The 27,256-nt window shown below is 36.4% G+C and overlaps 1 protein-coding gene across 11 annotated transcripts in view; it reads right to left on the reverse strand.

Annotated features, from left to right (window-relative positions):
- CEP170 (centrosomal protein 170) overlaps positions 1-27,256 on the reverse strand; it is an 83,923-nt gene that overhangs the window by 20,080 nt on the left and 36,587 nt on the right. For 9 of the 11 annotated variants that reach the window (XM_072331421.1, XM_072331426.1, XM_072331425.1 and 6 more), the window contains exons 8-12: positions 25,711-26,187; positions 22,482-23,128; positions 14,049-14,198; positions 7,499-7,625; positions 2,301-4,097 (exon numbers count right to left, since the gene is read on the reverse strand). In XM_072331421.1, the coding sequence (XP_072187522.1) occupies positions 2,301-4,097; positions 7,499-7,625; positions 14,049-14,198; positions 22,482-23,128; positions 25,711-26,187 (3,198 nt within the window). The remainder of the gene's footprint in view (positions 1-2,300; positions 4,098-7,498; positions 7,626-14,048; positions 14,199-22,481; positions 23,129-25,710; positions 26,188-27,256) is intronic. The other 2 variants (XM_072331427.1, XM_072331423.1) reach the window with 2 other exon arrangements.

Here is a 27,256-nt window from a genome sequence, read left to right on the forward strand (position 1 = left end):
TTTGGGGACAGATATATTCAAAATACCCTTTACCAATCCTACCCCTTATCCCTTCCCTATCTCTTATCCCATCAATTCTCATTGATGCATTGCCTTCTCAGACATTGCCTGTATCAAATCCTGACACCTGGTCCTCAGCACTGCAAAAATGCGAAAGGTTAGATAAGGGTCATTTTCTCTCTATGCTCCAACCCTTTTCTCTTTCTTTCAGGGATACCTCAGCAACTTCGACAAACCTATCTGCTAACTATTTGCAATGACAGCTCAGTCAGAAAGCTGGCAGCGCTGCCAACACTAGCTGTTCACCAAGGTCTCTCTGCTTTAAAATACTGCAGAATTTTACAGTTGCAGTTGGCATTCCTGCACTAAGTCTGTCCTCACAGCTCTTTCTCCCCAGCACGTGGCTCTTCCTGTAACACCATATGAAAAGGAGTTGCGGCATGTGTAGGTGGCCTGCAGTAGTAAATTTCACCGCAGTTTTATAGCAATTCCAATATACCTAAAGTAAATTCTAATCGGCCTACATGCTACTCCTGATTTAGGTATGTAAATTGATAATTTAGTTTTAATGACATAAGCTAGATCTACTGCAAATTTTTCAAAACAGTATTGTTTTCTAATAGTTAGCTTATTGCATAAGTTGGGTCGCTCATGAGATGACGGCATCTTTTCCCTTTGTAAAGCCGTATATTTTATACAAGGCAGAGTTTGTTGTATAATGCAGGTAATGGAAATGAACATTAAAGGACAGACAGCCAGGACAGACTAATAGATCGGGAAGTGAAAGCTGAAAGGAACTACTAAACACAGGTAACAAATCACCTCAGTGCAGCAATGTTTTAGAAAGTTTAGAAAGCACAGAGCTGTACAAATGTACACAAACCTCAACATTCAGCTACAGTTTTTTGGGGGGGGGGGAAAGCAAAGTGACAATATCTGTGGATTGCCTTGTAAAAAATCAGTGGTAGCAGGATGAGAATTAGCGTTGGTTATTAAAGGCACAAGCACTATTTATGGACTCTTCTCTCTGGCCTATTGCCAGCTTTCAATCTGCACAAATCCAATCAAAACTCACTAGAAGTGAAAGCAAAAATACAGCCTTCCAGGAGAAAACACTTAGGAATCCTAATGGTACATTTATGACATACAAAAAACAGAAGGGTTGCAGGAAATATACCTAAATAAATAAATAGACATATTCTAAATAGGAGGCGGTGCATCACAAATATAATCTCAGTGCAAACACTCAGCACAGGAATTAAGAAAGCTATTGTGATTTATCTTTTTCTTAGATTGCTCATTGGCTTCAAATACAGTCAATGGCAATTCAAAAAGCAGGAAGTCACCAATTAAAAATATTCATTTCATGTGATAGATAACCCTTAGAATCACCACATTTCAACTTTGGTTGATTCAATATTTCTGTTGGATAAAAAGCTAGCAGCCTTTCACTCTGTTCATATTTAAAGCACTGTGTTGGCTTCTAACTGAATAGCAGGTTAAAATTAATCAACTCCATGGATACTTTTTTTCATCCACATGTAAGATAAATTACAGTAAATGAGCTACTATTCAAAAGAAGATAAATACGATTTGGAAATCATGAGGAAATCAGAAATTGACATGACTTAGATGAGAGAATAAAAACTATTCTAATGCAAGGCAAACGTAATACGAATTGTTTAACTTTAGTGTGCTTAGTTAGGTAGTATTTGCGTTTAATTTTCCCTTTGTTACTTCTTTGTTATTATCCATAGTGAACAAATCTCTCTGTTGTGGTTTTAGAAGCTAATCTTAAATTATGAACAAGAATATCCTAAAAACTTCTTGGGGTGTTCCCTTATGGAACACTTACTGTATGTCAGGCTGGTAAATATACTTACTAAACTAATGCTGTGTATTCTATGTAGTAAAGATGTTGCTGACCTTCTAAACATTTACAGCTATGGCTTGAGCCGAGAGATTCCACTCTCATGCAAATCAGTGCTGCCACACTCGAATACCTCAGTGCAATTGACTTCCAGTTAGACAAACATAATTTTATACACGTATACACACACAAGAATATCGCCATCCAAGAAGTTAAAGGATTAAAATTTCTTGTCTTTGTGACTTTAAGCGAGAAACATCCAAAAGCATCACCAAGAAAGCTTCCTACTTGAAAGGGAAAGATTGAGTCAACTAAAACTCAAGTTTGCTGAGAACAGTACCTTAAAAATAAGTAAATAAATTACCCACATATCAAATACATATACGTATATATAGTACTGTAGGAGACTAGTTCAAATAATCAGACGTACCTGAGGGAGAATTATGAGCTGAAGCCAAAGATTTGGATTTTGAATCTGAAAGTCGAGAAATGCTATTGGCTCGAGTTCTAGCAGAAACTTTACTAGCTTCTGCTGATGTCAACCTTGCACTTCTGATAATAACTTCTGGAGTACGAGATGAAGCAGTGCTTCTGGTTATTGTCGCTTCAGAATCACTACGTGCTGATAAAGAGCCAAGTCGAGTTCTGCGGGGTTGAGCAAGTAAGTCTATTCTGGAAATACTCCTCCTCCCTGATGGAGGTTTTGATGTAGAACTTGTAGTGGACACTTCAGAAGCCACTGAAGCTTTATCAGCATCAGCAAGCTCGCTATCTGAGGCTTCACCAAGTCGTGCTCTGCGCAGGAGAGAAGTCCTTGTAGGACGAGGTCTTGGAAGAGTGGTAGATTTACTAGATTGTCCAAGTACGACAGGAGAGCTTTTTGATTTAGCTGACTTTCCTTCCAGTTTAGAATGCAAAAGTTCATCTGCTGAGGCAAAAGGAACTCTTCCATGGGATTTGCCAGAGTAGGTTTCCTGGTCAGATGATAAGATATCGGAAATGGCAGAATGAGGTACACTAGATGTTTGGTCATCATCTGTCAAGTCTACTGATGGTTGTCTCATTCTTCCACTAGATTGCACTGATTTGCGACTATCAGCTCTGGATCCACTATCTGAAGACCGACTCTTAGTTTTCTTCTCCATCTTTTCTCTGGCACTTGTTGCAGAAGATTTTACAACATCCTTCGAAGGGGAACCAGAGGAACATCTATCTTTATATAAGGTTGTAAAACTCTTGCGTTTCTGTGTGGATTTCCTTTCACTGTCACCAGTAACGAGACTGATTGTGCTGGCTGTATCTACATCTGATTCTGGTGATATGGAATTATCTCTGTTATAGCTAGGAGTCTCAGGGCCTTCATCAGTTTTACTTTCTTCACGCAATTTAGCTTCAAGGAAAGCCATTACAGCTTCAGTGTCTTTCAAAATGAGTGTTGTATCTAGACTGGAATCAGTGTCCATGGAATCACTCCTGTCACGTATTCTGTTTGCAGATGCTAAGGGGGCAGCAGATCCACTTTGCTTATTAATGTGAGGAATAAGCTCTATGGGTATATTTGTGCTAGGCTTATCTATAGTAAAACTGCCTTGCCTCACTAACGGTTTTGAAGATTCCTTTTTTTCTCCTGATGCTTTAGGACTTTGTCCTTTAATACTTTCCTCATTTCTTCTTCTTTTTCCCTCACTCTGTGCTAACTTCACTGCTGCCTTATCATGTCCAGGAGCTTTGTCCTGATTATCCAAAGTTTTGCGTGACACAGCAGTCTCCTCCTTATCTTTCTCAACTAGGTTTGTAGCAGATTTTGAGGGTGTCCAGTGTCCCTGCTCCTTTCGTTCTTGTTGAATTTTAGCTAAAGCTTGTTTCACCACAGAAGTTTCTCTGCCAGTTTCAGCTCTCTCTTTACTGGAAGAACTAGGGAAAGAAAAAACTTTCTCTCCTGTTGCTTTGGGTGAAAGGCCGTTCACTGTTCTGCTTGACTTAGCTATACTTCTGCTGTCAGTATCTGAGGCACAAGCTGGAGTTTCTTTCTCTTGAAGCTCAGTGTCCTGCTTTTCACCAATTTCTGATCTCTGATGAGATGCACTTTTTGTTCTGGAGCTTTCACTCATTTTCTCCTCCTTGGGAGGCTGTGGAAGCGTCCTTCGCTTTCGCTCCCCTTGGCTAGTCACAGAAGTAGCTGAACCAGTGCTTCTGATGGAAATACCGGACTCACTGATATCTGTGTCTAAAAATGAAAAAGAAAATATAGCTAAGAATTAATTCAGTATCAAGCTAAACACAAACATTAAATTAAGACAGCATAACACTACTCAAACAACATAAAACTGTGAAATGTCACTGGAGCAACTGAGGGCAGCTCTAAAAGTAGTGTCTCCTGCTTTATTATGTTGGCCCACGACGTCAGAGGCAGATGATGGTGGCGTGACAGTAGAGGGTGAGCCCTCCTGCCAGTATCCCATTATATTTTGTTCTTGTCTTGACAGATGGCAACAGAGGGGCAGTCTGACACAAAGGCATCTGATGTGGAAGTGGATGAAGCCAGAGTGTGGAACTGAACTCCTCCATGCAGAAAAAACGGCACCCACTGACATTTATTGATGCTTGCTGAACACTTCTGGAGACCAAACAGTGGACGTGAGCACAGTGAGGTGGTGAGTGTGCATTTCAGCAGTGGCAACAGCAGTTCACCTCCACTGGTGCATATTTTTATGAGCATGACATGCACAGTCTTTATCATCACCAGTGAAAATTCAGACGTAATGGTGACGTCTATGTTGAAAAATATATATAGACATACATTTGTTGTTCCACGAGAATAAGGTGTCCCTCGCTGCAAGAACTCTCTAACCCCTTTAATTAAATCTTATCAATTACACCATATGTGTGCAGTAGTATGTATAAAACTACTACAATAAATCAAATAATTACTTACCTTCTGCCTTCCTAATTTTTATTTTTGCTTTGTACAGTGTCACACCTTAGAAAAAGGCGGCAAAACAACTTGCACATTTTTCTTGTATAACCTGTGTTAGGACACTAAACATTTCTGACAATTTTTCTTGGGAACTGTCACACTTGTAAATTAAAAAATATATTGAAGGTTCAACAAAAATCAGCGTAACTGATATTTGTGAAGACGGTTCTCCCAGACGTACCTATAAGCTCAATTTATTTATTTACTTATTTTATTCAGATTATCTAGACACTTAAAAGTCTTTAGCAGTAGAGGCATGGAGTGACTCAGCATTGCTGACAGCAATATACACACCACTGGAAGTTTAACTACCAACATTTCTGAAGAAAATGCAGGCATCTGAGCCAACAAAGCAGACTGTGAATTGTTCTGTGGACATTCACATTAATTACAATTTTCATTTTTGGATCTTAAGTGTTTCAGAATTCTTGCAGTATAGGTGCATATTACAGTTGTTAGTTCACTTAAATCAAAGGTCTTATACTGGCAAAAGAAGCATTCATCCCTTCAAAGATTCACATAAAACACAGAATTTAAATGAATCAAAAAGCCACAACATGTCCCCCAGCTTGCTAGTTAACCATCCAAAGGATCAGTCTCATCACCATGGTTTTAAGTACTTCTATACAGACACACCCACACCCACACACCAGATGCTTCCAAGTAGTATAGAATTAACTCAATTCCCATTATTCTGTGTACATGATACATCAGATGATTTGATTTCCCCCCCTTCCATATACTTGATATCCTAAAGAACAACATATTCAAAATTCAAACTCTACAAGGGGTAGAAAAGCTCCAAGAGAAGCAGCAGTCACTGGTAAGAATTCTTTCATGCACTGACACAGACATTTACACTACACAACAGCAAAGGCAAAATTTCTTTGAAAACAATACAATGAGGCTCTGAAATCAGAAGTATTTTTATTGTTTGCTTTAATATATGGCCTCGCATGTTATCTTTTAAAACCATGCAATTAACTTAAAAGGAAAGTAATAAGATAAATAACTACAAATGATTAAATTATTTAAAAGTTATTTAATTAAACATACTTACACATACAGTATCATCTGCTGAATACAAGCCTGAATAGAGCTTCAGTTAGTAAACGTCACAGAACACCTGCTTAGTTTGGTTGTAATTCCCCATCATGTTTCTTTTTCTTTTATTTAATACAATATTTAAGATATTAACCCAACCATAGGATTAATATTATTTTCCTTTGTCTTCCATTCTTCATGTTAGAACAATACACAGAATGAAAAGCTAACTCTTTTGTGGAGAAGCTAACTGGCTTTTTTTCTAATATAGAATAAATTGTATGGATAAGGTCTCTATAAACACAAAGTATGCAAATCCATTTCTCAGTGTTATCTTAAATCTAAAGGCAGCAAAATAAATCTGCAACAAATCCACCTAAGAAAGGTATACATCAGTTACAACTAAATCAAGATGCCCAGGCCAAGCAGAAAGAATTACAAAGAAAAAAAAAATCACTATGGGATTCAAGATAAACCAACTCAAACAATGGTTCAGTTCACATAACCCAGGCCTGGAACCAAGAAACCTATAATTTGTACAGTAAAATATGGATATGATATTGTTTTGTTCTTTTTCCTTTTAAAGAAGTAATTATTTACCACATCTGCAATGCAAACTTGATAACTATTTTGGAGAAATCTCTGCTGCTATGCTTTTACATTTGTTTGAGGACTCAAGAAGGAGTGTGCGCAGTGAGGAACAAACCAACTAAACAGTCCCCCTCCCCCTGCTCTCTCCTTCCCCAGTAAAAACCCCCATCAACCAAAAAACCCAGAACAGTGAGCAACAGGGAAGCTTAATCTTGCTCTGCAGAAGCCTGCCTGCTGAGGCAGAGGGCTGAGACCAAGTTTCCAGACTTAGCAAGAGAGAATTACGGGATTCCATTCTGAAAGCAGTGAAGATTTAGTTTTATCATTTTGAAAATGCATTCTTCTGAGAGACTAACTTAAAGGTCAAAGATGTAACTTGCTCTGAAATTGTAATAGAAATATGGATTCTTGAGAATCTGAAGAAAACCAGCAGCTATAACAAAAAAAGTAGAGAATACACATTATTTCCTGAATGTAATTCCATGGAAAAAAAAAAAACAAACCAAGTTATTAGAAAGACAATTAATTAATTATACTCACCGATATCTAACAAGAGGTTATTGGACAAATTCTTTAGGTGGTAGTGAGTCTTCTGAAGTGAGGTACATAGAAAAGCAATTCTACTTTTAAAACACATTTTTTCCCATTTTAAAAATCTTTTAAACTTTGTTGTGAATTTCAGAGTCAACTGGAATAAGAGGAAATGCTGGAATTGCAGGACAGAAACATAACTAGTGGTAGACTGACAGTTGGTTACTTCACAATTTCTTAACAGCATTCCCCATTCAGAATGTGGAAAGCATGGAAATGACATCCCTGTGTAATCAATTTGGCAACAAAGAGCTATTTTAACTCATAATTTACAGAAGAAAATTAAGGAACTACTTTGCCAGATACAGTAGTTTCTACCCCAGGATGTAAAAATCAGCATTAGAAGTGCACTACATTGTTCTGCTGCATCAACATTTCAGAGGTTTCTTCATCAGAAATTATGACAAAAAGAACTGTTTTATTACCATTTTCTAACGGTGCAGGAACAGGAGACTCCAATCTGATATCATCTTGGTCGTGACGTATGTGATTGGCAGCCAAACTAGCCCACTGTGATACCCAACGTTTTCTTCCAGGGGCAGCAGAACCTTCCTAGGGAAGAAAAAAAAGCAGAAGAAAGATGACAACAGTCTGATAAAATCATGTTCTCATTCCAGGTTTACCTGGAATAGAAACGTCAGACACTATCTTCCTGGAGGAAACTCAAAAAGGAGTTTACTTCAATACATTTTAGATTTACCGTTTCTAGAACACGAACATAAATGACTCTACATACGGCTTCAAAATCAATAAACAGCATTTTCTCATGCTATGAAATTGTAAACATCAGAACCTATAGAAAATAGGTTAATATATATAATATAGAAACACTGCAGTTATGGGTGTGGGCAAGAATTAACAATGAGCTTCAAGAAGATACATGTGTTACATTTTACCAGTTTAGAAGATGCCTTGATACACTGTATTAACTTCAGTACAGAAAGAATGAATACCTTAAGGATTGAAAGGAAAAGAAAAGCTGAGATGGAAAGAAGAATAATTTGTCCAGTCTAAATGATGAAAGAAGGAAAGATTTATACCATCATACTGGTTAACAGGTAGTCAGTGCAATCACTATCTGATTTATTTTTTTTTTCCTTCAGCTGACTTGAAAAGGAAATTGACGTGCTTTCCCAATAGGAAAGTCTTTTGAAACTGTGACAAGTTTTTAAATGAATGAAAAATAAAACTCAAACCACCTTCATAGTCTGTATTCTTACAGTATGATAAAAGTTTATTTGCCAAATACAGATTTCTAAATATAATTTAGATTATTGTTTTATCCAGTATATTAGAGTTTCTCTTGTTCCTCCAAAGACAGCAGACAACTGTGGATGTATACATGCATACATGGGAAGAAAGCTAATGAAGGCTTGAAACGTTTTCTAGTTTAAATAGTCTAATCTACGGGACTCAAACCAAAACACTGCAAATGAAAAATGTCACTGTCTACAGCACTAAGGGAATTACATAATTATAGACAAGTCAAATCAGAAACTGCAATTCAAGATCAACGGAAGAAATGGGAAGGACATGAAGATACGTGCAACTTGCTTCTAAAGAGAATGTGAAGCAACTAATTCAGAGTTTACCTGAAGCTCTGCTTGACGCTGACATTAAAAATGTAGACTTCTGCTTAATTTATTGGGCACTCTGGGATTCTAATCTTTGATCAGGAATTAATGGTATAAATTCTATGACATTAATTCAGTAAAAATGGAAAGCTGAAAGGGTGTCATCTAATGCACAAGAATCTCTTTCAAATTAAGTTACTTAGCTAATTAAGAACACTTGAATTTATATTCCTGAATGTCTCTTAATCATGTGCGTGACTTTAATTAATGCAAACAAAAGCATTGTGAATCTAGTTAAGATTGTTACAAAAGTATTATGCCAGAGATGCATCAAATCACTTCCAAGAACTACCACAGAAATGTCCACATTCTGAATTCATTTCTTAGAATCAAAATGTTACAAAATTCAAATCTAACAGCACTGAAGTAATGCAATTCAACAGTTCAGTTATTTATAGGCATTTCTGAACATGATGTAAGGAAGATTGCCAGAAAGAATCATTTAATAACAAAAAACATGTGAAAACAAGCAGCATTTAGGCACTGACAAAAAGAATTCCTACTGCCAATACCTTCTTTGTCTCTTAAATCTCTAAACTACCTTTGGTTTGTTTCTCTGTCCCTACTAAAGCAATTAATTACAGCCTAAACCAGATATGACAGTAGTCCAACTTATCTTTGCTATGGTGTTTGTACTTCATCTAAGCAATTGCACTGATATGACTCCCAATAAATAGTCAGTAATCTGAATTGCACTTCGCAGTGAAGTATGAAGATTTTGCGAATTAATGGCAATTACACTGTTGAAAAACATTTCTTACATAGCAGTGGATGCAAACGTGTGGTTTGTCAATTTTCTATATATAGAAGCATAAACAACAATACTATGAAGTCCCTTTTAGTACTAGTTAAAAAAATGGATATTTTAATCCCTAACTAAAATGTTTTGCATTAAAAGCAATATGCAGCTCCAAAATATAATCTAACATATCCAGATGTGAAACGTTCATACAGCATTAAAAATCTCACATCCAGCCATCCTAATTTTCTCCTTATAATCCATTGGTCTTACAGGTTTTCAATAAGCAGCCCTCTAAGTCTTCCCTTAAGACCAAGAGCCTTTCAGAAACGCCAGGCTGACAAAAGAAGACCAACATTTTAACTCTGTGTTGAATCTGCTTTATTACATAGTCAAACTAAATCTGAGTGATACATCCACAGAAAAAATACTCATGGATTTATGAAGATTTATTATTCACCCTGAAGATTCAGAGCTTCCATCTGTGTTATCTGAAAAAAGCCACAGCAGAAGCATATGACGCCTAGAAGCATCCTTGTTACTTGGCAGTTCAGAGCACTGTAATAATTTCAAAAACATTTCAGTAAACAGAACCCAAATAAGTTTTTTTAGATACATATTCCAGTCACCTCAAGTTCTTAATATCTGACTATGCCCTCTTTACAAACATTTAAGAGACACCTTGAAAGTCTTTTTGTCCCTCTCCCTTCTTCTGTTTCTGAATCATATTCCTCTGTGAGTGCTGATTTTTTCCCCCAAGTTTCTGTACTTTACTCATAGACAATGTTTCCACATTTCTTCAAGGAACAACACTGATATGCATAGAATCATAGAATCACAAGGTTGGAAAAGGCCTACAAGATCATCTAGTCCAACCATCCTCCCATTACCATTGCCACCTCAAACCACTAAACCATCCCTCGTAGCTCCTTATCCAGATGCATCTTGAACACTGTCAGGGATGGCAACTCCACCACCTCCCTGGGCAGCCGTTCCAGTGCCTGACCACTCTCTGAGAGAAAAAGTTTTTCCTTATGTCTAATCTAAACCTCCTCTGGTACAACTTGTGGCCATTTCCTCAGGTCCTGTTCGTTGCCTGGCAGAAGAGGCCAATCCCCCTCCTCATCACAACCTCCCTTCAGGAAGGAGGAGGAGCTCTTTAGCGGTCTCCATCTGAATCAATGGGGGTGTATTTTGTGTTCCACCACAGACTTTCAGATCAGGATGTAAAGTGCCCTGAGGACAACTGTTCTGCCCATTAAAGGCAGATGTAAAGAAGCATTGAGGACCTCAGCCTTCTCTTTATTCCCAGTGGCCACATTCTCCGTTGCATCAAGGGGTGGACGTTTTCCTTGGTTCTCCTCTTATCACTGATATAATTGTAAAAGTATGTTTTATTCCCTTTTACTGTAGTAGCCAATCTAAATTTCAGTCGGGCTTTTCCCTTGCTTCCTCCCTGCATACCTTAGCAACTTAATGGTGCATCACAAATAGTTCTTTTTTCCTTCTGTTGCATTTACTATGCTTACACAGCAAAATCCAGCAACCACATCCATGTCAGCTACCACATATCTGAAGTAAATGAATTGTGTCAATCTGTTCTTGTAATGTGAATCTCTATTCCCTTAATAATGTGAGTAAACCTCTTCGCTCCTTCTCTAGTTTTGAATTCTCCTTTCCTAAACAAGCATGGTAACAAATCCCTTGCCAGTGTTCTGGAGATTCACTGCCATCTCCCGTCAGGGTGCCAAGATTTCCCATTTCTGCTGTTAATGCATTGCCCAGTGCTTGCCTTTTCACAGCCATAGGACACTGCTAACATAATCAACCTATGTTTAATCATAGCTTCTAATTTCAAACAAAAAGCCAATATCAAACTTCATACTCAATGGTTTCTCTACAGAAGGATATGAAATTAGTGTAATTAGAATAGACAAACAAAAGGACATAAAGCCTCTGAATAGACATGGCTCTTCTCCAGCTTTAAGGAGCAACACAACAAATATTTACATGAATTTATTTTGTGTTTGCAATATCAGCACTTCAACGGCAAAGACATGAAATGGGTGTTCAAAACAAGGAACACCGTAAATAGCAAAATAAAAAAGTATTCCCTTAACAAGCACATCAAAAACAAAAATGATATATCATGTCCATGATTTTAGAACACTGGCTAGCATATAGTGAGAATGGGTCACTGAAAATTAAATGCAAGCTGGGTGGATGTATGCCCAAAAGACTGCAGTAGTTTATGAAATAAGCTCATATAATCAGAACATATATCAACAGCAAAAATTATTCTCTTTGTTCTTCATCATTTAACTTTTGTTCTTTCTTCAGCTTATAATACAGAAAATAAAAATGTTTAAATATTTTAGATAAATGAACTCAGTGTTTTTACTGTCTAATCTGTAATCTTGGAAAAGGCAAGTGCATGCAGGCTTAGTGCAATTGTGCTAAGACATTTACTCTGCTCTCCTGACATAGAGAGCACCACTTTAGAGAATCAAAGCCCATCACATCAAAGCAAAAAGTGAGACGTTCTTTGTAAAAGAAGTGAATTCTACTCTCTTCAAAGCAAGCTATTTATAACCTGGTCTGTAAAGTTAACACGTCTAAGCTGAGAACAATCTCTCAACCCCTAAATGTTTTTATAAAACATTATTAATTTCCCAAGACATCATTTCTGACTTCCAAAATTGAAATATCTTTTTCTATGTCAAACATCTTCTGATTTCCTCTGATTCTTCTAAATATGTACAGTCACAGCCACGATGGGCAAACAAAACAAGCCTGGAACAGCGAGCTACCCCAATATCACTTGATTGTTTAGTCAAGACCTTCAATAAAGTTTATTCACTTAAACGATCTGCAGCTCAGTAACAAAGTAGGTTTACCAAAAAGAGCAAGCAGAAAAGCTCATCTGTGATGAGAATATGGTGCTCGTGTACTTAGCAAATCAAGCACATTTGCCTTTCCCTTTCCCAGTAATAACAGTCTGTTTTGGTAATATAGACTTTACATATTGCATTCTTCTCTCCAGTTGAACCAACAGCTACGCTCCTGATGTTCCCCTGTTATGATACTGCAAAAGGCACCTCCCTTTTTCTGAATTAACTTCTCTTTTTCTACCATATATGTACTGACATACTCTGTTGTTTACCAATTGTCATTTGTCCTTGTCTCTTACTACACTAATTTGTGCTACATCTACATGTTTGGTCTTCTATCCATACAAATCAATTTTCATTTTCCCCCTATGATGCCTCATAATGATCCTGCAAATTAAGACTATACCACAAAGCCCACTCTTCCTGTGATACATAAAGAAGGCTTATTTATTCAGCAAACAAAAAGTGACCATTTTGGTAATTTCAAGCTAATTCAAACCAAGTTTTTCTATGGCACTGCCACAAGAGTTCTTGAACTTGTCCTGTGATTGCAATGTGTAAAGTATGTGGAAAGCACAATTGTGGTCATAAAATTAATCATATATTCTACTGCTGTTTACAAAAAACAAAAAACTCAAGCCCCCAAAAAACTAGAAGAAGAAATAAATCAGTACTTTTAATTATCTTGAAAACTCATTAGGCTTAAAAAAGCAGAAAGTCACGAAGAAGTGAGATAGAAAGGTTTCATTTACAGATTAACTCAAAGAAGCATGGTGAAAGGCAAAATTCGTCAAATTCTTTTATATAACACAACCATCCTGCTATGATAATAACTTACGTGAAGCAGTAACCTTAGGAAAACTACTCAAAGAATCTAATCAAACTGAATTACATATTTAGTGTATCAGGATTGCAGAGTAACTCAATGACAAAAACTATAAAGTACACTTTTTCTATGGAAAGCACAAGTCAAGATACCAAACCCAGCAGATACTTGGTACTTAAAGCTCTTAATATATTCCAGAAAATGTCCTTACTTCTAACGTTTTCTTATTTACAGTATGATATTTCAGTACCGGTTTGATACAGCCAGTGGAACAAAAGTGGTGTGTATCACTATCAGATAATTCTGCTCCAGCCTGAGCCTGTTCTAACACATTTCAGGCTACAGTTTATCCCCCACCCCTACATCAGAATGTCTCCCAAGATTTCGATATACAATATGATTAACATGCAGCTCACGTGCATATTCTGATTCATTTAAAAGAAGAGACACTTTACCTTATCTTTTATCAACTGATTAAATTATACTGCTTCTGAGGCAATTAGCATATGCAACTTCTCATGAGTAGCATCTTACTTGAGAACTGAAACCCTGAATGCAAAAATCTCCATCATTGTAACAAAAAAAATTCAAATAAATAATTGAAGTGTGTTCTTTCATTCATTCCCATTCTTTCCTAGCTGGCTTTCTGTCCCTCACTGAATGCATGTAACAGATTTCTAAATTTTAATACCTTCCCAATTTAACTTGGGAAACTGGGACATAGAAATTTCAGTAATACAATAAAGAATGAAGAAAAGTAAACTTATAGACCTTAGCCAATATCTTCTAGGAAAAGCTTTGTTTGCTGCTTAATACTTATTGGTCAACTATTAGTGCTCTGTCTTATTGGAAGAAAAAGGAAGACCATCAAAAATTAAATTCTACCTCTGTGTCAAGAAATCCAGTTGTACTCAGTGGTCTTTTTTCTTCCAGCACTACTGTAGTAGAATCTATAGACCAATCTTTTACTAAATCTTTCTGGTTCTCGTTGATAACAGGCCTATTATAATCCTGGCTGTCATCCACTCCAAATACCTGAAAATGAAACAAACCATTACACACATTAACTCAGTACCATCCTGATGTTACATTGGATGTTAATGGATGGATGGTGGCATGCTGGATAGTGAGTTCATGTATTTTTGGTTTTTTATGTATATCTGACATCCTGGTGAAATCTGCAGATTGAATAGAAGAAAGGTCTACTGCAGTTTAAAAAAAGAAAGAACAGAAGTGTATGTCAGCACCAAAAATTCAGAGAAGTGCTAGCTGGAATGGTCGCAAATGAAAAATGGCACCGATGGAAGAAAGAAATGGTGAAGTCAAAATTATTGCAGAATCCATTTCCCAGTCAATGAAAACCATTAAAACCTACCATATTTTCAGAATTTTGTCATGAGCTAGACAAAACAAATCTAAACGGTTACATTCGTCACTGGCAATCTCAATGGATCACTGAATGTAAACAAAAGCTCAGTTTTTCATTTCTTGGGAATTTATTAGACATCAGAAGTTAAGCAGATCTCACAAGCCATGCAGAATAATCTTGTTCAATATGTGCCTTGCTGTGGTTCTGTTATACTGTTTCCTAAAGATGCTTACATAAAGTCATTTGAGAGAAATACCTTTCCCACAACATTTCAAGCCACTGCTCCTAGAGAAAAATACTAGAAAATGTTAGGTACATTTTATCTTTCACCAAGGCAATTTCATAACATGGAGTTACACAGGACAGCCAGTACACCGTCTGTCGAATGTCATGTGAGTCAAATGTATTAAGGAATATTCACTGTCTTCAGAACTTACGTATACTTCAAAGACACTTAAAAGAATATTTTGCATCTTGAAAATGTACCATTTAAAAACTTTACATTATAGCTAGCTGCCAGAAAGGATCTGTAACATCAACAATCACTTCATCTTCAAGACCAAAAAAAAAAAAAAGGAAGAAAATGGGAATTATCCTCTTGTAAAAAATGGCTCGTCCAAAGCAGAAAAAGATACAGAGAATAATAATTATTATTTTTTTTATCATTCAGTTTTGGACTATGCTAGTGGCTTAGTTAAACAAAATTCTGCATCATGTTAGTATATCTAAGAAAGGTTCACCACTAGATGGCCACAAGCCATAATGTTTGTTAATGCTTGAAAAGCATTGTGCGCTAATGTTCCCTAGATTTGCAATACATGTAATCACATCCACATATTTCCTTAGAAAATGTGTAACAAAACATAGGATTTCCCTTTAATGATCTATTTTTGACTCGTAATGTTGGGGCAATTTTTAAAAGTAAAAACAATCCAGCTGTTATATGGTGCCTCCTTTCTTTGAGCATATTATTATTCTGCAGCCACATTCTCCTTGTTTACTGTACTTCTCTTGCCCAGAGTTTAAAACTTTCTTTTAAATAAAAACATTTTTTTTATTTTTTTCAGATATCTGAAGGAAAATAGGAATTCACACTTCCACAGCTAGAGGAATGAAGACTACACAAACAGCAGTCTGTACATTTCTTACTACTGCTGGTGGCACACTTAATATGTCAAATTTCTTTGCTTGTACCACAAACATCATGTAAGCCTTCTTTCTTTCAGCATCATCTCTTCTCGTCTTGGTGCTTTATTTGAGTACATTTTGTTATTCTCCTACCATTACTGAAATCACTTCAAAAGCAAATCTGATTATTTTTTTTCCTGTGTAAGGCAATACTTACTTCAATAAGACCTAAGAAATAGATTAACTTCTTAATACTACTTTGAATGTTCCCTCTGCAAACATAGCAGGGACATCAAAAAGCCCAAAGAGATACAGCAAATATTTGGCAACATTACTATTATTTAGAAAGCAAAGGAAAAAATCTTCTTCAATAAATTAATAATTTGCACATACATTTAACTTCTAGGAACACTTGCACGCACAAGCAACTGCACCATCAATGTTGCATTGCTATGCTACCTCAAAGCTCTTCTTGGGAAGACTGATCTAGTTCAAAGACTAAATTTCAGAACTGCTATATAAAATACCCCTTTAAATCCAGAAGTCATTAATAGATACTGAAAGCTTTACATGTGACAGCTATGCAAAAAGTAGCTCTTTCTTAACGTTTGACAAAATTTAGAACATCTCAGACACATCATAAATGAGTACTTTGGGATTAACCAATCCAATTCTATTGTCTACCAAAGAATGGGAATATGCCCTCAAAAGAAACAGCCATGGGATAACCTGAACGCTTGTGCTGGGACATGTCTTGCTGTCACTGTAGGAGGACAAGGGATAACTTGCATAATATAAACAAGAGAGATTCAGATGGCATAGAAAGGAAAAGCTTCTTTGGAGGTGACGTGCAAATTAACTGACAGTAAAGTAACTGGACCTTGTGGAGTATGTTAATAAATGCTACCAATTTATTTCAGCAATGGTTTTCCAATATCATTACTTAAGACTAACTTTAACCACATAAAACAGTCATTAAAAAAAAACAAACAAAAAACAAAGAAAAAACACACACACACACAAAATAAAGATTAATCCAATTAGAAAAGAAAGCAACAAAACCTGAGTAACACAAAATAAGCAAGACACAGTTCTCCCGAGGAGTACTGGTGCATTTCTGGGGACAGCCTGAGCTACAGGACCAACTCTGAACAATTGCTTTGCCCTGTTCTACAAGGGCTAATATTGGAGAAAAGAAGAGCAACCTCCCCTGTCAGACAGTGTGCATTTTCCCATGAAAGCAGGTCATGACTCAGAGCACACCTGCTTGTCACAATAGTTGAAGCAGAGCTGTAACAGAAGCTGGCTTTAGAGGGCAGTTATTGGTCATCTTCACACTACATCCCTCAGTAGATGAGTTAATGTTGTATACAATAGATAACTACCTTATAGGTCAGAATAATGTGTTTAGGCAGAAGCAACTGTTCTTTAAAAATTCTTTACTGCTAAGAATCTAGAAATTAAAATAAACAAGCTAGCTGAAGGAAATGCCCTTCTTAATAAAAGGCAGAAAATGGGGCAGGTACATAAGAAAGAACTTCACATTTGCCAAATGTGCTTTATCTACACTTTAAGTACCTGAGGAAGAACCTTTTTTCCCCAGTTTTATATGATACCTTTCCAGCTGTGACCCACTAAGTGCTTTTCAGAATTTCTAACATTAGGACGTTATAGTTGCTTTTTAATTTCAAGATACTAATTTCAGTTGTAGCTCTGAATGCTACTCAGTACTTTGTGTCCACTCTTACAGTTCACCATCTAAATCACTACCGAAAATACAGACATCGGCAAAGAAAAGGCCTTGTTTGAGACTCTTTGATTGCTCACTCAGTTTTATAGCAAATTAGACACGCTAGAGCAGGGATTCTAATCCAAGAGGAAGGCAGACAAGGAACATAAGGCTATATTGTACAGTGCGCTCAAGAGAGGGTCGTGGCAAAGTAAGCAAGGAAGAAGCAATTGAACTTGAAGTAATATTTATCATTGTAAAATGAAGAGAATGTAAATTAGAACAGCAATTGCTTCTTAACTTTTATGGGAAAAGAAGATGATGAGTATGTTTGACTGCCAGAGAAGTCAACAGAAGCAAATTTCAAAAACCAAGTTGTGAACTGATGCAGCCAAACCAGCAAGGAAAAATAAAAGAGACAGAAGAGACATTAATTGGGAAATGCAAGCCAAATGAAGACACAGTTAGGTCAGGCTATGCAATAACAAAAAAGTCTGAATAATCCGAACTCTGAGGATGCTTGACTGATAAGAAGAGATTTCAAAGAGAAGGGAAAGAGGCATTGGATCCACACAGCAGGTAAATGTGGCAATGCTGAGCTTTGAGTGTTCAGACTGAGCTCATAATTCTTCCAAAGAGGTTAGTCTGGACATTCATAATATGCAGTAAGTTGGTTGTTAGAAATTAAAATTACTGAGAATTGGAAAAAAGGACAAATGAGAAAGCATTTTCCTCTCCCTTAACATATGATAAGCCAGAGTATAAGTATGCCTATTTTCATCTGGCAAATAGCTATTGCGTGAACTGCGTTTAACCAAGCTGCTTCTGAGTTGCCTAATTTGAATAGCTTCTGTTTGCTGCTAGCAGCTAGCTGAGCTATTGCAGCCAAACAGGCTGTGTCCTGTGCAGGGAATTTCTCATGAATTCCTGGGGCTTTTCACAGAAGCTGTTCAAGGCATTTTATCTACATATTGAAGACTTACAACACAAAACACATGTGTAAAAAAAAGCTATATATGCATATAAAGAAGAGCAGTGCGCTAAGCTTAATAACTTCCTCTTACCAACAGCCAGTTACCTACTTACAAACACACATATTTTGTACTTGTTTTAATGAAAAATTCATTTTCTTCTGAATTTCAAATTCCAAAGGAGTGGAATTTTTACAGTCACTAAGCTTAGTGACTGTAAGACTCCTCATCCTCCCTCACTGTAGAAAGAAAAGAAGTTACAGGCATTCTGCATTCCTATTAAATGTACAAGCTCAGATGATTTGATGGCTTCAGCTGCTCTACTGATGGTTTTCTTTTTTCTTTTTTTAAGTTGTACTCATGCAGTAGAGTCACTCCACAACCAACACTAAGTAAGGCTAAAATGCATTTGTGCTGGAAAAAAAATAAAATAAATCACTGAATCACTGAAGCAGTGATAAAAGCAATTAAATTCACAGAATGCGAAAAGGCAGATGATCAAAAAGCCATTTTCTGAGAATAGATCCATCTGTCTCGGCTCCTTAGCAGGCTTTAATGCATCCAGATTTCTTGTTTTTTTTTCTCCTGACTTCTTTCCCATTCTTTGATTCTTTTCACATAGTTTGTCATATATACCATTGCAAAAAATACAGACCATCGTGTGGACATTACATATTGCAACGCAAGACATTTCCCCCTTCCCTGCTCTTCTTGCACCATAAATGCATGTTTTTGGAAGCACAGTTTTAATAATAGAGATCAGATGACACCTTTTTAAATACATCCTTAGGGTCCTAAAAATATATATATGTTCAGCTATGTAAAGATTCATGTTTTGAACCAATCCCCACTCTGCGCTGCACACTATTCACAAATGATGGAAAACATCCAAATTAGTCTATAATTCTCACAGAGATAGACTGACATATATTAGAGATGTAGCCATGTAATGAAACGCCTACTTATTATTTGGTCAGTCTTACTTTCAAAATACTCAATGTTACTCTGAAACTTGCCAGATCACAATTCATCATTTAGCAGCTACTTTATGCCTAACACAGTGGAGGCATTGCAGGTACTTTCACAGCATATGCAAAATTATCTGTATAGCTTTAAAGCCTACGACAGACAAGATCCAACAAGCAAACTTTCTGCACACTTAAAGGACACAACAAGAAAAAACACCTATGGAAAATTATGCAGTCAAAAATTAAGCTGTTTGAAATACAGTTTTTTTTTATAGCATTTTATAGATAATGATACCTCAGGCTATTGACCCCTAAAGTCACCTTGCATGTTAAAATAATCTGATATTAAGCAGTTTCATTACTGCTTGCAACACAAAAGCAATAAAGACTCTCTCATTAAGAAGTCCTAGCTCAGCATGAAATACAGAGCAGTCCTTGAAGAATGCAACTTTAACTAGTCACTTAATAGAGTATGAGCAGACAAACCCCAAAAGCAAAATGAACAAGGAGATTCAATTTATTGTAATGCCCATTTACATGTACAGTGGGAGAATAAAAAATAAAAATAAAAAAGAAAGAAACAATTGAAACGTAAGTTTTATCAGAAAAACAGAAAGATGAAAGATGCAGAAAATGAAAATGGAAAACCTGGTGTCTCTATCAACACCAGCTCTGCGTCACCTCCTGAACTATCACAGCTATTCCAGATTTAAAAAGAGGAAAAAGAATCTCATAACTGAGTCAACAGAACAATGTTCTATGTATGTTCTACCTGTCGTTTATAATCGAATATTTAAAATAACTGAAGTAATCAATGAGGACAAAAGAAATGTTTATCCAAGACCAATCTTTTCATACGCACGATTTGCTTATGAATTCCAGATTCCTTGTTAAGCAAAGCAGATGAGATTCAAAAGAGATGTATGATCTTTATTCTATTTGATTTCTTCCCAGGCATGCAAAGAAGTGTAGTTCTGCTATGGTTAACTCCTAGAAAACCCAAACCAACACAAATAGAAAATACTCTTCCTACACTCCAAAAGCCAGAAAGGGCCTGCACACAACTCATTGAGTAGCTTCTCATTTACTGCAGTTCTGCATGAAAACCCTTAATGTTCCAAAATACATCCATTCTCAGTCATTAAAATCTAACATTGATATTTTGATTCATTAAGAACATGAAACTCACTGCCCTGATAATGTGAAGTCTTTCTATTAATAAATACAAAGACGAACGGCAGAAACTTCATTCTTAATTTCTTCATCCACCGAAGACTTACCTTTTGTGTGGTTCAGGAACATGTCTTATCTATTAGATTAGAAATTTCTTCACAAGCGAGTGGGCTTTTCTCTTTGTTTCTTTGTTTTTTACTTGTTTACAATTCAGAGCAAAATACAGTTACTCCAAAAGTAGTGCCACCTATTTTATTATGTTGGCCCGCAACGTTAGAAAGCAGATGTTGGTGGTAGAAGTTGAACCTTCCCACCAATATTCCACTACATGTTGTTGCCATGCGACAGATGGCAGCAGAGGGGCAGGCTGCTCAGAAGAAAAGACTGCTGCATCAACTTAGAAAGAGAGGTTCTGCTGAAACTTCTGATTAAACACATAACAACTATTCACTAAAACACTCAAGAGAGCAGCACAGTAGTCAACAGCCTAGCACGAGACCTTGTTTTATTCCACACTTATCCACCTTTTATTAGGAAAGTATAAGAATCCTCAGCATTAGAATTTAAAAATGGAAGGGAAGCAAAGCTGAGCGGAACTGCACATAGATTCTGAGTTCCCTCTGACTTTGATTTTCTGCACTGGCTGTTTTTCTGCACTGCATAAAAACAGTATCATATTACTTTCATACTACCAAGAAAAGAATTGCACAGGAAGGCTTACATATCAAAATCCAGTATCTGTGAACAGAACCTTAAATAAAAGTGAAAAGATATAGGACATCTCAAAGAATAAATGTCTCTGCTTTACTTCATTCTAAATCGTTAATGTTTAATGATGTAGCTTTCTAGGTTAGCAGTAAGAAGTATTTATGATATCCAAAAGCTTTTTATATAACACTACGAATATCAACTAATACTTCATTATCATCCTTAATGTTCAAGTTCACTTCCTGTCAAGTAGCTGCAGATACTTCAAGAAAAAAAAAACCTGACCAGATATCCCAAAGATATATTAAAGACCAAAAATATTTTGAAATCTTATTAAACATCAGATAGTATTTACATTCTTGCCTTGTACTTCAATTATCCATTTCAAAGTAGTATTTTTTTCCTGTAGTTTTCTAATAAATCCTGTTGTAGAACTTGACCGACTAAAAGCTGGAATTACAAATTTTGTGTTGCAATAGCAAGTGAAGATCTGTAACAGAAAGTAAGTGAATGTGTCTCTACTCAGTGAGTCAATCTAACCATTTTAAAATGTAGCCAAAACTAAAAGCATCAATGCATTCGTTCAGCTCTAAAAGAAAAAATAAATAAATAAATAAATTCAAAACTGGAGAAACACAGAAACAACTCTTAATAACTCTATAACAAATAATGAATTCTCTGTTAACAAGGCAAAATTGGACGCCAGCATCCCATTACATTGGATTATTTATGAAGACACGATAGTAAAAGGAAAAAGAAAATCTGTTCATGAGTCAGTTAAGACTAATGATTCAATGTGGATTCTTCTATTCATCCTATTGAATTCAAATTAAGTCACTTCTATTTTTACATTTATTTTTCCCTATAAGCAAAAGGTATTTCGTCACTACAAGGCTCCTAGGCCTACCTGCCACAAACTGCAGAGACAACAGATTTTAAGAACAATTGAGTATTTCTACATGGTACATAATAAATTGAAATCAAACGCTTCTTAAAAATACTGGCTCATTTAATGTTGTTCCTTAGTATTTTGGTAATATGATTTTGAAAACATACTAAAAGTAGCCAACAAGGGAACAACAATATTACGTAGGAACAATGTTTAGTCAAATGTCTGCTTCTGCTTTTAAGATATTCTGTATATAAACATTATACAATGGCTGATAAACTTCCATTACTGCAGTAGCTTTAAGGAAGTAGAATTGTACAGGCAAACTGTTGCCCACATAACACGTACCAGTTTAGCACACATGCACACTTCAGGTTTCTCACCTTGTCAATCATTTTACGGGCTTCCATTTCTTCAGAATTGGGATTTTCCAACTCAATAGTGTAAGTACCTTTGTCACTCTGGTCATCCTCATTGTCCTTCTCAGTAGCAGCAGAAATATGTTGGCTTTTCAACTTCTTGTCCATCTCCTGGTTTTGACTAGGCCTGTGGCCAAGGCTTCCTGAACTCCTTAACAACGCAGCTTGAAAGACAGGTAAAGCAGCAGAGGGATCTTCAGATTTTTGTTTTAAAAGTTTTGCATGAACACTGTGTGCTGCTCTATGATGTGATGAACTACCCTGCACACTTGAAGGGGCAGCTTTCTCACCTGATGTAGGTTTAGCTCTTTCAGCTCGCACATGAGGTGTTGGAGATGGAGATTCTGAGCAAAGAGCTCCTACATTCTGAGAAAAAGAGTAAGAACGTCTCTTTCGAGGATGGTCCTCATCAAAAAACTCAATCATAAAAGCAGTCTGATTCACACCAGCTTGTTCTTGCTGATTTTCTGTGGAATGGACTTTCTGGTGCGACTTTTTCAGCTCTGCATGGTGGTGCCTCAAATGTTCTTCAAGTGCTGCTCGCTTACTGTAATGCCGGTGGGCACCAGCATTTTCTGAATCACTCTGTGTGCCATCATCGTGCTTATTCCCTACAACCAAAGCAAAACAAGATACAGCACTATGAAACTACAAAAAGAGAAACGAATAACAAAAAACAAACTCAACATATACAAAAGAAACTGGCAGACTAAGAAAGAACTGCAAACTGATTTACTGTGTAGAATCAAACACTTCTCTGTAGCTGCAAATCCTGCACAGATGCTGCTTATACAAAGGCTGAACAACAATATCAGTGCATTCTAAATATCCTTCTCACCAATGTTTTAATCTGCAAATACTTATCACTGATTTTTAAAAAGCAGCATTTTACTAGATGCAAGGTAGTAAGTAAACAACTTGTTTCCCAGTTATATTAATTTTATTACACAGCCAATTGATTGATACAAATGACTACTGAAATATTCTTGGTAGGGCTAAAAGGAAAAAGGAAAACTAAGGTAATCATTCTGTTAGGTGAGAATACCTGTCAAATCGCAATTTATATGGTTAGATTGTCTTTTCCTTACACAATTACAACAACAGTTTATCATGAGAAAAATCTAAAGAAAATTTGAATTAACTCTTTATTACTCTTTCCAAGAAGCACCATGAATTATTCTATCATTCATTCCTCACACTATCTGGTGTATGTATGCAAAATGGCTGTTCGTAGTTATCCATTCCTCAAACTACTTTGTGATCTTTGAATAAGGACTATGCATTTCATAAATCATATACACACATAGATTTAAATATATTTAACAATAATGCCTGAAAAATCTATGGAAGACTGGGTACTCATACACATTACGTCACATTTAAATTTGAGTAACTTCATTTCACGTACAATGAACTAGTCTATACCTTAATTTTACTGCTGTTCCTGTAAAGAAACAGTTTTGACATCTTTAAATTCTTTTGGATCAAGACTTACTCATGTATACATAGAATATACAAGCGATTTTCCCCCCACTTTTCTGAAGAGGATAGCTTTGGAAGGCGTTCCAGCTCACATAATTAGAACACTCAGCTACTATTCTTTTAAATGATAATTGTATGTTGGGAAACTTTACATAGCAGGCTAAACAGAACTGAATACACAGCTGAAATCTTTACTGCACTTCTTTGGCAGAGACCTCTGTTAGCTGCTGTACAAACAAGTGACAAAGAAAATGGTGCGATGGGTCACATCCATATAGTAGCAATACACCTCAACACCAATGTGAAAGTCTTACAACAATTTTTGCAATGTGAATTCAGTACACGGTACTGTAGGAAAAGTTGAGGAGAAAAACAAAAAAGAATTTTCCACTTCTTTATTTAAATCAAACTTTCAAGGCTAGATACATTTTGTACCCTTTTGGACCAAGCAGAAGTAAAGAGTAAGAATATGAACAGATCTCCAAAGATTACAAAATTCAGATATGTGTCATGGCCAAATGCAACCTGTAACTTACACCTTCCTGAACAAGCAAACAAAAAAGTAAACTTAAAAAGAATCAAAAATCCAGGAGATCCTGCTGCCAGGAAAAGACTGAGGCCTTGTAAACAAAATCGTTCCTATTTATCAAACACAATACAACATCATGAAGATCAAAGAATGCCCTGTGATACCCTCTAGAAGAACATTACGTCATTATTTTAATGTTAGTGTTCTCATTATGTTTTGAAATTGCTACTATTTAGTGTATTTTGGAAGAGCTGGCCTTAATATACAGACTTTACATCAGTAAGAGAAAACTCACTTTACAAAATCCCAGCTACTTTAGGAGTTAGAAATGATAGTATTGCAGAATAATAAAGTTTGAATAGCAGAGTTAACCTTCTGAAAGTAAACACAGAAAATGACAGAGAAAATAACTTGAAAAGTGTCTTCAGAGCTTTCATTCTAAAAGTTTGAATTTCTGTGGAACCCCTTTGTCTGAAAATGAAAATTTCCTTCTACTCTATTCTGTGGTGTTGGATCCAAAAGGAAGTACACTTTTCACTCAACATTTAATTTATCTTTTAATTGAAATGTCATTGTCTGAAGTAAATGAACGTGTAGCCAACTGGAACTTCATCTAAAAGCAGCATTCCTATAAAAATTCTGGAAGCATAGTATAAAAATGGAAGTTCTTGGTTAATTTCAGAATCCAGAACCAAGTCTGACTTCATCATACATGATCAGTATCATCAGAATAACTGTATATTTTTTGCCACCAGGTGATTTTCTCAAAGTACTTCTGAATAACTTGTACTTCAGAACTTTGATTCTATCAAGCAATCTCACTTTTTAAAGCAATGCATAGGAAAAAGTCAGATGTTTGAACTTTAACTAAAGGCTTGGGTTTTTTCTCATTCCCTTCAAAATTATGACTGAAATATCTGATGATTGCTTCTGTACCATACTTAGCTGTTCGAGAATATCCCCAGTTAGTATACTTACTATAAGATGATTTATGGTTTGGTTTGATATCATCTTTCTAATACTCAGTGGTGCAGTAAGATTTCCCAAGCGCAAATCCTTGTGCTCCTGCAGAGTATCTGTAATTTCCACTGAACTCTGCAAGGGCTCAGGGATTCACTGACTGGAAGCTTGTGAAGAATTGCTGTCCTCAGAAATAAGCATAGCTGGAATTATTCACGTTACCTTTCAGTCTCTTCAAGTAGACTGGAACATCACTCTTAATACTTTTGGAATCCTCCTCTGTTGGCTCCCATATCATTCTAGGAGGATTGTTCTGTGCTAGCCAATCTGCTACTTTGCTTTCTGCGGCCATCATCACATTCTGAAGCCCAGGCAGGTCCTGACCACCGGAGGAAGAAGGCTTCTTTGACTTGTGGCGCTGCTCAGATGTGAATTTTGTCACGTGATCTTTGATTGTTACTTTCCCTGGTGTGTTGTCATCAAACTCAATGGTAAAGGAAGCATGTCCCGCGCTTGCTGCATGGGAGCTTTGGGTGTCTTTAGTTGGAATTTCATGAATAGCGCTCTCTGCTACCTGTGAAGTCTGCTGGAATTCTTTTGTAGGAATTTCAAAATAACTTGGCTCCCTACACAAAGGATAAAGTTCTTCACTTGCAGCTGCAGACTGCTCCTCAGCTTGCTTGGCATCTGTGCTGCTTCCTATTAAGAAAAATAAAAGATAGATTTCACAACGCTTGGGAACTTCAGGTTCTTCAAGAAGTTTCTGAATTTCTATAAAGGCCACTTGACTAATTTCTGGACTAAACAGCAAGACTGTTGAGAAGATTGAGCAACACCGCTCTGGAAAAATACTTCCAGAATTACATATGAAAAGCGTTACTGAAAAGACAGCATGAGCTCTGGCTGTAAGGAGTGCAAAGCAGCAGAAAGCTCACTTCAAATCTGACAAAGGAAGTCTGCATTCCAAAAGCGTTTGGACGATGTAAAAGTCACATGAGTTATTACTAACAGGGAAAACAGGCAAAAAGCACGACAGAAATTGTTGAGATTATAGTTACCGCAATTTCAATCTATTTCAAGAAACATCAGATCAAGACCTCCCTAAAACAAGTGCCAGTGATCTGGCTTCTATCTCATTTTGTGCAGAGCTAGTATAATTTTGGTAAAAATCTTTGGAAAAACAATTCACACACTAATACAAGATCAACATTAAGACTGACTTGAAAATTTTAACACTGATAAGAATTGGATAAAACGTTTTGGAATTCGAGCACCTTTTATGTTTCTACAAAATGTAAAATCAAGCTAAACTCTATCATCATCTGCTCTTATTTTACTGGTTTCCAGCTTGCAGAACAGGAAAAGCAACAATAGCTGGAGGCATGCAGAATGTTACAAAACCATGCTCTGGGTAAAGAAAGCAGAATGTGGAAAAAGCATGGAGATGTTCCACTGTACAGCCTGAAAGAAGGTTAATGCCTCCCGTGGTTGCTCAGAAAGCTACAATGTGCCTTTAAGAAAAGAAATCTTCTGGTTGCAGTTCATTAAGCAGTAAGCCAGCCAAAATATCAGGTGTGAAGATGTGCAACAAGCAACAGACGCTTGAGATGTTAGCAGCAATGGCTAATTAGATCACAGCAAAGAATACTGAATAGCTCCTACACGATTTATCATGAATCAAGATGTTTAAGAAATCACTTCAGGTTGCCACGAAGATAAACAAGAATGCAACTAATAGATTTCTGGAGGTAAAAACAGTCACAGTATA

This window comes from Excalfactoria chinensis, chromosome 3, assembly GCF_039878825.1.
Source record: "Excalfactoria chinensis isolate bCotChi1 chromosome 3, bCotChi1.hap2, whole genome shotgun sequence".
NCBI classification, from domain to species: domain Eukaryota; kingdom Metazoa; phylum Chordata; class Aves; order Galliformes; family Phasianidae; genus Excalfactoria; species Excalfactoria chinensis.